Source organism: Diabrotica undecimpunctata, chromosome 1, assembly GCF_040954645.1.
Source record: "Diabrotica undecimpunctata isolate CICGRU chromosome 1, icDiaUnde3, whole genome shotgun sequence".
In the NCBI taxonomy this organism is placed as follows: Eukaryota; Metazoa; Arthropoda; class Insecta; order Coleoptera; family Chrysomelidae; genus Diabrotica; species Diabrotica undecimpunctata.
The window spans coordinates 209,146,264-209,164,425 of record NC_092803.1 but is presented as its reverse complement, the minus strand read 5'-3'; the positions used below and the strand labels follow the sequence as shown (position 1 = coordinate 209,164,425).

The 18,162-nt window shown below is 32.0% G+C and overlaps 1 protein-coding gene across 2 annotated transcripts in view; it reads right to left on the bottom strand.

Annotated features, from left to right (window-relative positions):
* Positions 1–4,967: 4,967 nt before the first annotated feature.
* The window catches only part of LOC140432927 (methyl farnesoate epoxidase-like), a 37,443-nt gene continuing 24,248 nt past the window's right edge, over positions 4,968–18,162 (bottom strand). For both annotated transcript variants that reach the window (XM_072521103.1, XM_072521102.1), the window contains exons 3-7: positions 13,835–14,241; positions 13,633–13,741; positions 11,637–11,817; positions 11,320–11,582; positions 4,968–5,204 (exon numbers count right to left, since the gene is read on the bottom strand). In XM_072521103.1, coding sequence (XP_072377204.1) covers positions 5,023–5,204; positions 11,320–11,582; positions 11,637–11,817; positions 13,633–13,741; positions 13,835–14,241 — 1,142 coding nt within the window. In that variant the 3' untranslated portion in view covers positions 4,968–5,022. The remainder of the gene's footprint in view (positions 5,205–11,319; positions 11,583–11,636; positions 11,818–13,632; positions 13,742–13,834; positions 14,242–18,162) is intronic.

The window sequence follows — 18,162 nt, the reverse complement described above, 5'->3', positions numbered from 1 at the left end:
AAAATTTTTACTCATCGAAAAATTTATTTTGAAAAAAAATTAATTTTTTTTTCCTTTACGAATGTTGGTGACTATCATGATCATTTTTACGCTAATAGCAGCAGAGCGTAAAAGGTCTGTAATATTTGTTTGTAATCTTCAGGTTCTTTGGCCAGCGATTTTTTTCATCCCGGACTCCTTCTGACAAGTGTTAATGTAATATTAATATATTATCATCATTCTAGATTTACAACTCTGCGTGGGGCCTAGCCTACTTGAGAATTTCTCTTCAGTCGTCCCTATCCATCGCCTTTCTTCACCAAGCACGTATTCCCATATTTCTCATGTCTTCATCGATGTTATTACGGAACCTTGTTCTTGGTCTTCCTCTTCTTCTTTTGCCAATGGGACTATCAAACTGTATTACTATATACAATAATACAATACTGTATTATTATGTATTGAGCCAGTGGTTGTGAGTTGTGACATACGTATTACTTTTTCCAGAGTCAGATTAAACAGTATACTAGTCCTATATAGATACAAATACAGTTATTTGTTTTAAAAAGTTCAGACAGTTATACCTGAATTCGTACTCTACATTAACCTTTTTCAAGAGTTAGTTTTGTTAAATTTACCAACTGATTTGGTATTCCTAGCTCTTTCATTAGTTTGAACATTTCTCTTCTTGTCACAGAGTCGTAGGCTGCTTTGTAGTCTATAAATATGTAATGAGTATTAATGCCATATTCCAGTGTTTTTTTCCAAAATTTGTTCCAGGGTTGGAATCTGATGAATTGTCGATTTACCACCTCTAAAACCAGCGTTATTTTTCTACTATCCGTTCTGCATATGGTGCAATACGGTGACACAGTACTGTGGAAAATATTTTATACGATGCATTTACAAGCGTAATTCCTCTCTGGTAAGAGCATTCAAAGATATCTCCTTTTTTGTGTAATGTGCAAAATATTCAAATATATCATTCGGGAGGGATTTCTGTGTTCATATTTCTTTTATAAGCTGCTGTAATGCCATTATGGTATCATAGCCACATTCTTTATATAGTTCAGCTGGGAGATTATCTATTCCGGGTGATTTGTTTCTGGCTAGTTTTTTAACTATATCTTTAACTTCAGGAATCGTTGATGGTTCTTCCCTCTCGTCTGCTCCCCTTACTTCATCTCTTTCGTCTTCCAGGTTTTCTACTTCTTTCTCCGTATTAAATGCCTAGTTAAAGTATTCCACCCATCTATTCAATACATCTTTCCTTATTGTTAATAGGACTTGACTTCGGCATTGTCTTGTGGTTGCCTTGAATTCTTTTCTGTTGATGTACTTTCTTATAGAATGCTCTGAATTCTTTCTTTCTGTTGAGATTTTCTACAAATTTTAGTTCCTTATTCAGGTGGTTTAAAATTCTTTTTTGTTTTGTTGTGTTTTGGTAGCACTTTCCGATATTTTGGTTTGGTTTTACTTCCTTTCAAACAACACGAACAACTTCCTATTATCTATATATATAAAAAAGGCTATAGAGCAGGGTTGTATTATTTGTAGTTTAGTTTACACAGAAATGAATTAAAATTAATGTTTTTTAACGTAATTGACCAAAAATGCCCATTCGAAACAAGAGATGAAAAGTAGTTAAAATGATTTTAATTAAATAAATACCATTTACAAAAGATAATTTTATTTTATATTATTTTAATTATAGTAACGACAGTTTATTTATTTTTCGGTGAGAATACCATATGCCATGAATCATGGAAATCAGTAGAAAATATTGCTTAGCTAAATCATGCATTTTGCCGCCTATTAAAGACAAGCAATTAAACGGACCCCTCTTTGGAATGCAATTACTAATTGCAACTTAAAATAATACGGTGTGCGTATGTCAGATATTTTATGTCGGTCTCTAACTACATAATAATAATAAGCCTTTGTGGTTATTTAGTAGTTATTCTGACTTTACAGTTAAATGTTAATTGAAAATTTAAATTCAAAAATTAAGCAAAGGGAGTAATTTGGACCTACGTGCAAAACAAATTGTTTTAAATGTATTTAATTTTCATCTAAACTTAAGAAGTGGTGAAAGTGTTACAAGTTTAACCGATAAAGTAAGTGCTATGACGGGAGTAAGTTTTAGTACTATTTCTAAAATACGCAAAGAAACTGCGGAAGGAACTAAGGCCCATAAAAAAGACAAGAAAACGTACCAAACGTGGAGTAAACAGCAGAAAGTTCACTTACGATGCAGTAGGTCATACGCGGCTACGTGGCATCGTGCATAGTTTTTTCTTTAAAAATTTACCGCCGACATTGAACAAAGTTTTTGCACTAGTTAAAAAAGACAAAGATTTAGCAAACAAGTCACGCACAACAATGTGGAGAATACTCCATGAAATGAATTTATTTTTTGCAAAATCATCAGTATTTGCGTGAGATAAAAAATTTCGTTCTCAAGGATACACCGTCGTTTATATGGACGAAACTTGGGTGAATGTTGGACATAGTGTTTCCTAAGAATGGAAGCACCTCTCAGTGATTTCAATAAGGGATGCGTTTGTTAAGGGGTTGTCAACAGGCGTAAAACAGCTGACACAACGAGGACCAATCTTCCAGAGAAAAACGTTGTGGTCTTGGACCACGCTTCGTACCATTCGAGGAGAGAAGAAGTGATTCCGACACAAGCCTTCATTAAAGATGAAATTAAGACATGGTTGCTGGAAAAAGATATCTTTTTTGAAGAATATTATTTAAAATCAGAGCTCATGAAAGTCGTAAACACATACAAAGAAAAATACATAAAATATAAAATCGACGAGATGTGCAAAGAAAAAAATGTTAACATTCTGAGACTACCTCGATACCATTGTAAGTTAAAACCAATTGAAATTGTATGGAGTCAAGTCAAAAGACATATTGCCCCACAAAACACAGAGTTTAAGACCGCTGCTATGGAACAATTAATAAGAAATGCACTTGGTGTACTAACAGTGGAAAACTGGAAAAACTATTGTAGACTTGCTACTAAGGAAGAGCAAAAATTTTGGGTTATTGACGGGTTGATGGACGATATTGATCCTGTGGTAATAAATGTGACGGTTGACAGTGACAGTAATGAAAGTGATAGCGATGATAGAGAAGATGAGGATGATGTTAGTATGCAGTGAGTAAATTATCTGATAGTGTGCAAATCGGCGGACACAAAGTGCCAAATCGGAAAAGTCTGTAAATAATAGTCCAGCAAAAGTGAAAATTAGGTAATGAACACTAAATAGATAAAAGAATGGAATAAACACATAAGCAGAATGGGGGAGACACTTGTGGTCAAAATAGCAAGAGATAAATCATTAATCGATAGAAGAAGTATCGGCCGACCGCGCAAAAGATGGAGTGCAATCTTCCATAGAGGTATCAATCCACGAATGAACAAGCAGGATTGCTGATAAAGGGGAAGAAGAATGAGAAGATAAAATATAACTTTGATACGCCGATATTTATTGGGATACTCTATATATTTCAAAATAATTTTAAAATGTAGCTTTTATCAACTTACAAACTAATTTAAAAACTTTTAAATTTTTTTACTCTTTCGCTGTAATCTTCCGTTCCGTTAGTGGTGATTCGCCAATTATAATGCATTATTTTGTATTCAACTATACATATCCTTTTATTAGTGAAATTAATTAACTACAACTACACAGTGCTGAATGCGGCTCTGATTAGAATGAATGATATATCGACAATCTAACAGCAACACATACCTGAGAGTTTTAGCAACACTGATGTCCATAAGCGCAATGTTATTTTCTTAACTTGAAACAAAGTATAGGACGACAAATCACACTGCTTGTCCGGTAGGGTAACTATGCCACCTAGGAAAGAATTCTGAACTACCAACTGACATTTCAGTTTAATGAATCAATTATATTTTGTTCTTGAAACGTTACTTTTAATTCATAATATTAATAATATTAGTTACACATTAATATAATTACTAACAAAATTAGTTTGTCTGTAATCCGTTATTTTTGTAGGTTATCGCGAAATAAAAAATATAACCTCAATATTCTTGTTTATTGTAGGTGAGAGACATGGATCCGGTATTGAAATATTTATTGAAATCGAAGAGTATGATGTTTAATGTTTATAAACTTAGTGCGAGAATGTGATATTTGAGGGAGAATCGACCATTTTAATTTTTATAATGATAGAGACTTTTTTAAGAGGTTTAGATTATGTAAACCGACACTGATATTCTAAGAATATATTGTAAGTCATTGTTTATCAAAAGATTATAAAAGTAGGCATTTTACCTATTTTTCTTCACTTAGTTTAGGCATGCAATGTTTTCGTAATATTGATTATTAAAAAAAGTTTAAATTGAGGTAATAGAAATGGGTTGTTACTTGGAGATTCCTATTATAGAGTGAAGCTTTTTTTTAAGGAGTCCAGTAAACAATCCATGAAGAAAGAAAATTTCTATAATGAATTCCATATTAAAACCAGATATGTAATAGAACTTTTTATGTATGGAAAAGAAAATTTAGATACCACTTTATCTAATGGAAGTGGCTGTAGTTGAAAGGATTTAACCGTTCTAATCTACAGCAACATTCTATAACCTAGTGAGAGGTCAAAATAAAGACAATTTTAAAGATGAATTGCTAAATCAAGACATTATTTAACTTTCTGAAGTTAAAGATGTTTTATAACATTTTAGTGTTATGAAAAAACCTCAGAAGCATCGTTCTAATTGGGAAAAAACGAAATTAGTTTTTTTCCTATTCAATTTTTTTCTTTCGCAAATTTACAAGCGCATACTTCATCTTCATCACACTTAAACTTTTTCATCTTTCAATCACAGCGGAAAATAGGTAGATTCGATAGTACCTTGAAGATCTTATAATTTATCTAACAAAAATAATGATAAGGGGGGGAGAAAGCTATTGATAATTACTAAAATACATTACTTTTTATTTTATTTTTTTATTTGACGAAATTTTACAGATTAATCATAAATACAGCAAATTAGATCATTTAGTCTTGTCTAGCGATTAGTCGGACTCTGAACGGTTTTGGTGCCATAGTCACTCCGTCGTAGCCTTCCAGTTTTAACTCACTATCGTCGGCTTTCACTAAATAGAAGTTATGTAGGATGGCAGTAAAAAAGAGAAAGATATTAGCCTTTCCAAGAGCTTCTCCGAGGCAACGCCTTTTCCCTAAAAAAAATACGTGAATTAGAGAGAAACATAATGTAAACCAAAATGTGTGTTGTCTTTAAGATGTATTCATTTTTGATTATTTTTCTGTATTTTTAAATACAAATATTTTCTTTGATCTTGCACTATAAAGCCTTTAGTAGATATAGTTTCTTAAGATCTTCAAATGGTCGTTTTTCAACTCATCTGTCCGAAGAAAATTTTTAACACTCCTGTTATACTGAAGGAACTGTCCTATTTAAGTTTTTGGACGAAGCCTATGGAAGAGTGGATTCTCCACAGTCTGGGTCGACACAGCTACTTCCCTGTTGGGGCCTATTTTCTTTTAGGAAAGAAGCTTAGAAAGAAATATAGTACCTAGCGTAGGTCCGGGTTGTCCAGCCCAGAAGTAGTCTATCCTCTACTGTGAACTGTAGAATAGTACTACTCGCCACTCTCTTATCCTCTATAATTTCGTGTTATTAATCAGTTCAGTTGCTCTTGAAAATGGTTTCCTATGTTTATATTATGTGTTCTTGTTTCCTAATTAAGATTCCATCATATACTTTATTATAAATAAATATAAACAGAAGCGTGCGACAAAGCTGCATATTCTTACCTTTATACTTTTTTTTAAGGGAGCGATAATAGAAGACATTTAGTTAATGGCGTAACCATAAAAAACTTTGAATATGCTGACGTTACCTTGGTGTTAGTAATTTCAGTGAGGAGTTTTATATGCTATTGAAGAAAATAGGTAGACCTGTGACCAATATAGATTAAAGCTCAATGTTAAGTTAAAATTAAATGTAGCAAAGATAAGTGGGGTCGATATAATCAAAATCGAGGAGTTTCTTCGATTGCTGAACCAAACAACACAATTGGTAGATATATTAAAAATAATCAAGATGGAAGACACATTACGAGACACTCTGACAATTATGAACTTTTGATTCTTCTTATACAATAAAAGATTTAAGGTAAACGTGGTTCTGGCAAAAAAGAACATCATTGTTTAAAAACTTAAGATAATATTGCGGGCAATTGCCTACATTATTTTTTAGAAGCTGTTCTCAATAAAACTATCATAGAGAATATAGTAGTCAACGTAATATCCGATGATCGATAAAGGTCATGGACGTTGAATATAAATCAAGTAATTGAAAACGTTATGTAGCGTTAAGTAGCAAATATTACGGTCTTATATTAAAATGATAACTACTGCATGTTAACCTTGACACGTGAACAAAAATAAATTAAAGAATCAAATTTTTTATAGATCTCTTATTTTGCATTTTTTGTAGTATATGACGCAGGAAGTACATTAAAAGCTTATTTTAAATAGTGTTTATTAAATGCAAGTAAAATTATCGGCAAAACAAAGTAATGAATAACATAAATGACGTCAGAAATTAAACACGAAACGAATAACAATGGATAGATGATCAAACTACTTCGAAAATAAACCTTTCACACCCCAATTTTTTTTGTACAAGAATAGAAATGAAATCTCTAGTGTGTCTTTTTAATAAAAACCCAACATTTATATTTTGACTGATTTTTTGCAGTTTTTTAGACAGCATGTCCATTATAATGGACATTGGGATTGAAATAAAAAATTCGAAATTTTAAATTTTATTTCATTTGCCAAACTGAACAAATTTACATAAAACAATACTTTTAAATATATGAATTTGTTTTAACCAATTTCTAAGTTTTACGAAGAACAAAAATGTCCATTAATTATATTTGAAAACCACAAAACTAAAAAATCGGTCTAAGAGACTTATCGCTACTATAAAACTAGGTTGTTCGTGAATCTGGATTGTCTTTTTTTTCTGCCTCTTGTCTCATATTTCAACTAAATTTTGAGTTTCAATTATAGATGTAATTGTTTTTCAAGAGACAAACTTTTTGAGTCAAAATTCTTTTCTTTTGTCAGCACAGAACATGTCACATACTTTGTGTGTACAAATTTTTACAAATTTGCAATCAGGTGACGATTTGTTAGTTTTTGCAATCTTATATCCTACTAGCTGACCCGATAAACGTTGGCCTGTCTTAGCTGTGTGGGTCAAAAAAATGAATAGAATCTGTTCCGTTTTCGGAATTGTCGGATTGTCTAATCATATTGGGTCACCTCTTTCGAAAGTTGTTTTGGTACCTTGTATGTCGAGATTAGCCTTAGCTTTATCATTTTAAAGCTTAAAACTTTTACGAATAAATTCGTAGACTTTTTTCAGTTTTTCTTTTAAATTTTCGATGGACGTCAGGAATGAACGTTTTTCTTCGCAGGAAGCCAATCTTCTAAAAATAAGATTTTAAAGAATCTTTATTTCTCTTTCTGTCATCATTGTTGATAGAGAATAACTGGTCGTTTCATGTTCAGAACTTCTATTGGCTAGCAGGGGTAGAAATATTCTGAAAGTATCCCAATCTGTATTGGCAAACAGTTTTATTACTTATATCTTTTTACCATTATATTCGATTGCGGATGGAGAGGCATATCACGAGTTTTCTTAATACCCAAGATTTTCATTAATTCTTGCCATAATTCTATTGATCACAATGTAACTCTAAAGGAACTCATTGTTTGGATACAGCGTGTGTTACAGTATGCTTCTGCTACAGTAATCGCTTTTTGTTTACTTGTTATTAATTATTTAATTACTTGTTCTCTCTCTGCAAAAATATTTACTACTAGTCGTTTAAAATGATTTTTCATAATTTTCAAAATATTGTACCATTTTACCACGACTCCTTGTTCTAGAACCTTTTCTGTCATTGTATAAATCGCATTTCTTATACCAATCTTCTATTTTTCGGTGGCAATCAATTAAGTAAAATCAAAATGTCCTCCAGAAACGCTGCTATGAAGTTGTTGCAACACATTGTTAATGTGTTATTTTGGCAGTACTAATTGTTGAACTGTACGTATATCATCGAGACTTTCTCACTTTCTATATTACCGACCATTGAAAAGATACAGAAATTCACATTGAGCCTAGTGTGCCTTTATAGCTCCTCTATGTTTGGTTATTTTCTGCCAAATAGGTCTTACTTCATTTATCTAGCTATTCTCGTATAACTTTAAGTCATTATCTTTCTTTTGATTCTTTTTAAAATCTTCCAAGAAAGTCTGATCATTATCTTTTTTCTATTTAGCTGTGGTTTTCTGGGGACCTACTTTTTCGGCTACATTCTTTTACAGTACTGGCAGTTAACGATAAGAACCAAAGAATGAGGTCAGAAGGTTGTTCAGATCGACATCCAGAAGCCCATCACAAAGCCCCATTAGAAATAATAGTAGATATAGGTCTCTAAGAAATCGATCTAACACAACTGATCACAGAAAGGAAAAAGATACTCTAGAATCTAAAGTTGCTCATTTGAAGAAGAAACTGGAAAATAATAAAATAAAAATGTAAAAGTTAAGAGAACAGGAGTCAGTTAAGCAAGAAGAGTAAGAGGGAAGGAGAAGCATAGACAAAAAGAGGAATATATCTTAAAAAACTATCGTAACAATACGCTATAGTTAATTTTTAAAAACAGCTTTGTTTTTAAAAAATATTTTGCTGATCTAGTAGTTCGTACGTATTTAGAGCTCCTGCTTTTTTGCTTCCATTCTTCTTCAGTCATAACTTCATAAGTGGTAGAGCTATGTAGTTATATTTTGTCATAAATGAGAGGTTGAAATAGTTGAATACAGTTACAGCTTCACTGCAAATAATGTACAGAGATTTATCCTTAATAGACGTGAAAAAGTATTTACAAGTCCACTCATCTTTAGAAATAAAACATTAAGAATTAACTTAACTTTTTTTACTTGCTATCGTGACGATACAAAATGTTAACGAATATTACCAATACTGATTACGTAACTATGCAAGTTAAAAGCCCGCGAAAGAATTAAATCTAGATAAATTTAGCTTAAATGAAATCAATGAAGTCATAACAAAAGAACTATTAAATGCAAGAAGTGGCCACCGCTAACAGAAAACGAAAATCCAAAATAAGTGTAGAATCACAAAACATGCTGAAACAAAGCAAAGATCTTCTGAGGCAAAACAAAAGAGACACTGCAAAATTTAAGGAACTTAATCGAGTAATAAGAAAACAGATAAAAGAGGACATTAAAAACATCAAAGAGACCGTATAGAACAAATCATAGAGAAAAACCGAAGTCTCAAATGCACCAAACCAAAATTAGGAAAGAAAAACATAATAACCATTAAAAGTATGAACAAGGACAACTAGAAAAAAGTAAATCTGATATTGCAAACTCAATTGAAAAGTTCTACGCTGTACCGTTCCAGCAACGATCCCCCTAACTCCTCAAAGCAGAACTTGAAAAAGGCAGATAACAAATGTCAACTCAGAAGTAATGCCCGAAATAATCCACGAGGAAATAGAAAGAGCAGTAAAAGAAATAAAAAGGAATAAAGCTCCTGGAAGCGATGGAATCCTAGCAGAAATGCTGAAGGAAGGAGGAGAAGAAGCCATCACATATCTAAAAAATACTATTTAACAAATGTCTATTCCAAGGTAACATACCCAAACAATGGAATACTGCTAAAACAATACTAATACACAAAAAGGGAGACATCACAGGTCTTAAAAATAATCGACCAATTTCAGTTCTTTCACAACTTTACAAAACCTTTACAAAGATTATTACAAACAGGTTAACAATTAAATTTGACGGATATCAACCAGTAGAACAAGCCGAATTTAGAAAAGGGTACAGCACCTGTGAACATCTATATACTTTAAAAATCCTAATAGAAAAGACTAACGAATACAATCTCGAATACTTACGAACAAGCTGAAATGATAGTGACGTTGGGTAATGGAATCGAAACAAGACCAGTAAAAATCAACCGAGGAGTAAGACAAGGAGACACGATATCTCCAAAATTATTTACAGCTGCCCTAGAAGATATCTTTAAGTCAAAAGACTGGGAAAATAAGGGAATCTCTATTAACGGAAGATACGTGAACCATCTTAGATACGCAGATGATGTAGTACTAATAGCCGACACGTGGAATGCACTAAATACGATGATTGAGGAGCTATACATAGAATGCCTAAAAAAAGGACTGAAAATGAATTTCAGCAAAACTAAACTAATGTCAAATAAACATATCTGGGTCAAAATGTCAAGGTAAGCAAAGAAAATCAGACTACCAAAATAAGCAGACGTGTAAAAATGAGATAGGCAACATTCGGAAGACTCTTATACGTACTTAAAAATAAGAATATACCTCAAATATACATGGAGAACATCAGAAAAACTAAGAGAGCTATAGAACGACAGATGCTGGGTATCTCACTCAAACACCATAAAACCAATGAAAACATTCGTAATAGAACAAAAGTAAAAGATGCTGTCGAACTGGCAGCTAAACTGAAATGGAAATGGGCTGGTCATAACGAACGTCTTACGGATGGCCGATGGAATAAAGAATACGGGAATTAGCGGCCATATGAAGCCAAAAGACCACGAGGAAGACCGCAGATGCGATGGAAGGGCGATATTAAAAGAACTGCAGAGCCAATGTGGAAACGTCTTACAAACAACATAGATGAATGGCGAGAATTAGAAAAGGCCTATATTCGGCAATCCGAATAGAGAAAAGGGCGTAAAAAAAAAGGGACTATGTGAACATGACTGATGTTGAGAACACGCGAAACAAAGCACTTAGTGGAAACCAATAATTGTTATCATGTTATCATCGAGTTAGAATAGAATAGCGTAATTACATTGCAATGAGAATGATATCGTTATTATAGTATCTTTTTACCTTTGTATTGTTATTGTACGGTGCACAGAACGAGAATATTAGATGTTTCTATATGAACCATTTTTAGTATAAAATCTGGTATTTGAGTTCTATAATTTTGTGTCTATTGTAATGGACAGTTGGTATGAGAGGATTCAAAAATATTTGTTAAATGGTGTTAAAAACGAGTTAAGTATTACACAAATACTATTAGAGTATTAGAACTATAAGGAACACCATAAGGTGTAAAGTTATCTAAGTGTTATGGTAAAATTAGTTCATACAATGCCCGAAAGATGGCCTGGGAAGTTTTTTATACGAGTATACCAGTGTTTTATAATTATTTACTCACCACTACCGAAAGGTATATAATGTTTATCATCAACAAAGATATCCCCCTGATCAGTCAAAAATCGTTCGGGTCTAAATGCGTGTGGATCTTTCCAATAATTCTCATCCATGTGGACACTGAATAAATTTGTCAAAATTATCGTGTCTTTCGGAATGAGATATCCGTAAAGATCGGTATCTCTTACAGCTCTATGGGCAATTCCCAGAGGTGCTATAGTTACTCGCCTTTGAAGCTCCATCAGAAATGCCTCTGTGTATTTTAACCTAAAAAAAAGTAAATTTATACCACAAAATCAAATGTTAGATGTCATGAAATACCTGATCCTATCGTTTAGTGTTGGCCACCGATTTCTTCCGACCTCTTTATCCATTTCTGCCTGAATTTTCCTTTGTAAATCAGGATAAAGTACGGTTGTCATCATGGCAAACCCCAAAGTGTTACTTGTTGTTTCGGCTCCTGCCATAAACAGATCCAAACACAATGACATCAGTTGATCGTCTAAAAATAGTTTCCTTTTAAATATCGTTCAAACTGACATTAATATTTATATATTATGCAGCTCTACTTGTAGTTCAGGAAAATAAGCAAAAAAAGAACCCTGTTTGTAACACAGACCTCTCCAGGCAACCGACAGTCGTTAAGTAGTATGGATCTATATAACAAGAACCTATTTTTCCTGCAGTTGATTTTTTGGACTTAATTAGTTATTAACAAATTGTGGTCAAAAGTGTCAATTTTCGCTGTTTTCATCTATCAGCAAAAAGTGCGGCATTTGAAATAACTATGGGCAATAAGTCATATAAAAACCTTTAAAGTGGCGTTTTTTTATATGTTCCTGTAACCTTCATGGAATGTTAGATATTATTGTGGTGCTTAAAATATGATCAATATTTCAAAGCGAGCGGTCAAATAGTTTGAGTTATTTTATTTGTTTTCCGAATCTCAAATGTTTTTTTTTTTCAAAAATAACAATTAGAAAATAATAAAGTTACAATAATTTTACTGATAACTTATGAAGACGTTAGAAGAGATTCCAGATCCAATTGCGTAATTTGAAAAAATATACTGTACAGTTTTAATGGACAAAATTCTAAAAAGATTCCTTTTTAACAAAATCGTCCTCAAAGCTTCAAACTATGGTCCTCAAAATCGGCCATCTTTGAAACTCGTGGGAGTGGGAAGGAGTGGATTTGGACGTTTCTTTTTTCTATTTATATATACTTTTTGCTTATATTATGAATATGCATTATTTGAATACATAAATTGGTAAATAAACCATCTAAACTGATTTATAATTTTTTTATTTTTGGTCCATCTTAATTTTGGTCTACCTCTACTTCTATTTCCTACTTATACCACTAATAAGGTTTGTCTGGGTGAGTAATTTTCATTTGTTCTTGACACATATCCAGATGTCAAGAACATATATACTTCTTTATACTTATCCAAGACGTAAACCAATACTACCTTAGACATAATTGAATAGGATTATTTGTTTTTTGCATAAAATCTATTATACACGTAAATATTAAAAATTAATATTTATATTTTTTGCAATTAAAATTACCTCAAATATTACTAAAAAAATATAAAAATTGAAACAAAGTTGTTTAAACCAGTTAGATGGTTAATTTAACAATTCATTTATTTAAGTAATGCATATCCGTAATGTACGTAAACAGTACATATAGATTAAAAAAGGAAACCTCGAAATTCATAAACAAGAACCAGAGATACAGTTAGCAGCTGCTTTCCTCTCCATCACTTATGCGAATTTCAAAGCTTACCGATTTGAAGCACCACATTTTTAAGCTTTATAGACAATTTTGTTGAAAGGCAATATTGAATTTATCATATTAAACTTTTAAAGTAAATTCTTTCCAATGTCGCTAATGAGATCTCTTAATTGTTATGAGCAAAACTGATGAATTAAAAAAATAAGGTACCAACTTCGTTCCAAATTGTTCTCCGACAACTTTTTCTTTTTTAAATCTGTAAAAAATGCAAGCTTTCCAAATATGCAAAAATAATTTTCCTGTTGGCAATAGTTAAAAAGTTATTCTAATTGTTTATAAGTAAAATATCGACATGTTTTTGCAAAATGATTTTCCAATATTTAAAATTGTTTTCTTAATTTGTTTTACTAATATTGATAGAATAAATCTTCTTCTTTTATAAGTTATCCGTAGAAGTACTGGAACTATATTATTTACTGACTTTAATATTTAACTATTTAGTTAAAGTTATTGTTGTCTAAGAGGATACAAAGAAGACACAAATTAACAATATATCTATACTATAAGAGAAAATTACCTGTAAAAGTTGGATCGCTTTTAACATCAATCTTTTGTAAAAATGCATCGATAAGGTCTCTTGGTTGCTGCGAATCTGAAACTGTCTTTTTATGTTCTTCAATCGTTTCCTGAGAAATAAAAACGTATTTTACTTACAAAATAAAAAAAGTAAATTATGGAATTAAAATGCCGTGTAAAAAATTAAGACAAAATTAAATTACCTCCAAAAAATCCCACATTCTCTCCAAAATATTTCTAATCTGCGTATACCCACAAGCATCCGGAGCTATATATCTCAGAAAAGGCATTTGATTCAATAATCCCCCAGAAATATCTACCAATCTAAACGCATCGTGAATGATTTGCAAAAGTCTTCTTAACCTCTCGTCGTCAGTTTCGAACCTTTGTCCTGCCATCATGGCCCAAAGAGCGTTTAGTACAGAAATATCGAAGGCATTGTGCATGAAAACTGGCTCAGCATCGTTCTTTTTAAAATGTTCAATTAGCGCGCGAGTTTCTTCGTGGATCTTCTCTTCCATTTCGCGTCTTCCAAAACCGAAATTGCGGAGGTGTTGAATAGAGAATTTCCTTTGGTTTTGCCAAAATTGGCCATCTGAGAACACGATACCTTAAAAAAATTAAATTATTTAATTATAATAACTTCACGGATGCGCTTTAAACGTAAAGAGTGTAGTTTTGGACGCAGCTTTTGTATTTTGCCGCAAATAAACTGAGTTTTATAAATGCGTTAAATATACGTGGCGCGATTTTTGAGAATTTTATGATTCTCATAAAATTAATACAATTTTTTTCTTCTATTAATCGTCCACTATGTAGTTTCGATAACTAGAGCCTAATCTTGAAAACTTATAGCGTGAAACTTTAGTTTTGAGTTTTGGCAACAAATTTGAGGCATTTCAAATATGCATAAAAAACGCTGAATTTAAACTTTCCATTACAATCGATCTAAAACATTTAAAGCTGCTTTTTTTCAATTACACTAGTAAGTTTTTTAAAACTACCCATCTTTTGCTACAAATTACACTCAAAACGATCTTCTTGAAGATATTTACCGTGATGTGCGATTCTTTGGAATATAAAAGTTTAAATTCTGCGTATTTTAGTCCTATTTCAAATATCTCATATTTTGTTGCCACAACTCAAAATTCAAATTTCATGTTATGTATTTTGAAGGCTGTTCTCTAAAAATCGAGATTTCACTATGACCGGTCAACCAACGAAAGTGACAAATTTTATTGATCTTACGAGAACCAATTATTATTTATTGACCAGATTTATAGAAACTGATTTCATTTTCGGCAAAACACAAAAAAATCACAAGAAAAACGCACTCTTTGCCTTTAAAACACATTTTGCTTTTTGTCCATGGGACACTCTGATCAAAAGATATCGAATTTTTACCGTCAACTTGATACACAAGTATAATTTTATTTAACATTGATTTCGCGCGCGCAACTGACATTAAAAACCGCCGGTCGCTTCAAGTGTTATTTCTGAAAGAACGGTTCATTCTATAGAAAAAGTGCTAATCAACATTTTTGTTTAAAATCACCTCAGCTTTTTGAATCTGAAATATTTATTTCTACGGCGTACAGGTTCTTGAAAAATCGATTTTTTGAGTTTTTACCCCTGTACGAGGATGGTTTTAGGAAGAAGCCCGGAAATAAAAGTGATAAACTACTTTGCAAGTTTTTTTGGGGTCCCAAAATTGATAATCTCGGCAAAATTGTTTGTATGATTTTTAGGGGTTAAATCTCTGGTCTCTGATCAAATCAAACACATAAATATAACAGATATTAGTATAGCCCAAGATAGAAATTTATAAATTAACTGGAACGGTCCGTTGTGCTAAGAAAGTTAATATCAAATTCTGCTAATATTTCAAACACTGTCGAAAACAAGCTAAAATACGCTTTTAACTGATAATGTATTTTACATTCATTTAGAGAAATATACAATTCATATTAATACTAATATAGAAGAAAATTTCACATTCACCATACAATTAATTTAACATTAAATGATTTACCCATAAAGCAACTTTTTCAGGGCTAACTTTTAATAAAAGATTATTAAATTGGAATGTGCATATTAGGTATAATAGAGAAATATACGAGCAATATAGCGAACTCTAGCACAATACACTAAACTGCAGAGATTACGGTGGGCAGGGCACGTGGTCCTCATGCATGAGAATAGAATCCCCAGAAAACTACTAAATGCAAAAATGCAGGGAAAAAGACCTGTTGGAAGACCTAAAAAGAGATGAGAAGTCAATGAGGGTGCCAGGAACTGCCTGGGAACGCGTTCATGGAAAAGAACAGCGGTAAATCGAGATGATTGTAGAAGCCTGTTGAAGGAGGCCAAGGTACGATTTGGGCTGTAGTGCCATTGGATGGATGAATGGATGTGATATATGTGGCGCCCTCTATCAGTTACATTAGAGTATGTATAAAATTATAATTTATCCTACTCAAAAGCATCCAATTATAAATTTTTATCTAAAACGTAAACAAACGTAACAGTTATAGCGAAAAATAAAATTTTAAATTTCCCCTTTAACACCCTGTATCTTAATATCAACATTTTAATAAAGCAAGTTGGCTGAAATCGTAATATTTTAAAGTGCAGAATCTACGGTTTCCGTTTGTACAATTACGTAAGGACCACCCTGTATAAAATAAAAATATGTTTCAAAAATCTAAAGCTTTTAGATGAAACTGCCTTTAATGTTTAGCAAAAAAGGTAAAACTGCTAGGCAAACAAACATTTTCGCGTAAAATATGCAGTGCACATATAAACAAAACTTTTAAAACATATGTAAAGATCGAGCAACAATACATTTAAATCACTTGAATCGATCTACACAAAAAAAAAAGAAAAACAAAAACACTAAAAATAACTAAAAAGTATCATACAAACATTCTGTTTTACGAAAATAAAAAATAAAAGCTATTTGAACATTTTGAATACATTAATTTGAGATTATATCCACCTATTGGACATAAATGATCATAATATAGTAGTAGTATTCCGCGTAGTTTCCCTTGTCATTATCTCTTGGTCGTTTTAGAAGGCATTATGCACATTTTTGTGGACAACGACCTGGCCAACATGTTTCAGACTAGCCCACGAAAATTTTAAAAGAAAAAGAAAAAGTCCCGGGACCGGTTAAAGATAAAACGACTGGGTTCATCTTGGTGTATTATAAAACAGGGACATCTTCAAAAAATTATAAAAAGGGGTTTATAATAATCTTCGTAAATCTGATTTATTCACTGAATTTAACATACTATGAAATGACTACGAAAATTACTTGTACTATGTAGTTATTTAGAGAAAGCTTACGATCATTACTATAACTATAAAATTATAGAAGTATTTGTCTATATATAGGTTCTGGGGATAAAAAATATGTGGTTTAATTACATCAAAGGAGAGGACAAAATATTACATAAAATAATTGCAGAAGAATAGACAGGAGAATATTTCACAAGACCCTGTGACAATAATAACGGAGGAAACCAAAATCACACAGGAAAATATAACTAAAGCACTAGAAAGAGCCAAAAACAACAAAGCTTCATGATCAAGGATCATAAGTATGATAAACTGCTAAATATGGATGCTCAAAGATTGAGCCTTATACGAGTATTGGTTAATATCATCAAAGCAAGACAAGAGATTCCAAATCAGTGGACAAAACATACTATAGATTGATCAGTGTAATGCCCTCAATAGCAAGAATCTTTTCCACAGTTATAAATGAAAAAATAGAACACCAAATGGACCATTATGGCGAAGAACAAGTTGGATTCCGAAAAGCTAGATCATGTCTAGATAATATCTTCATCAAACACAAACGACAAATGATAGTAAAGAACTATTGGAGAAAGTATACGATAGCATGGCCAGGAAACAACTATGAAAAGCGAAGATTCTAGCCACATCGATTCTTGAGTCGTGAATGGTGCTAGTGCCAGAGTTGTTAACATATAGGAGAACAAAAAAAGGAGAATATGACTGGGCAACTTTACGCTTTTATCTTAAGTCAAATCAATAATAATCAGTCCCCTTTACAAATAAGTTTTGTCTCTCTCGATCTTCTTTGGTCTTAATTCATGTTAATATCATGACTTTGAACTTATGTCTTGGGGTTTTTCCATGTGTTTTAATTACAATATCTCTAATAATACCATACATGTTCGACTTAATTAAATTAGTACTTCCTTTCATGTTCCTCTCATATCTTCTACTGTTTTTGTTCTGAGTAAACCATGTTTCTTGTATTCTTTTTTTTTTGGTACACTTCTATGCTGGTGGTTTGCGATGACTCCCACATGTTCATCTGTTCTTATTTTCTCTAATTATTTTTTCGCTGTTGTCAGTTACGATATACGTTTTGGAGGTAGAATGTTTCTTTGAATTTTTGGAGGTTGAAGGTATTATGTTTTAGTATAGATATGGTCCTTAATATTTTCACCTGTAATGTATTTTCTATTCTTTTTTTTTGAGATTTTTTCATCAC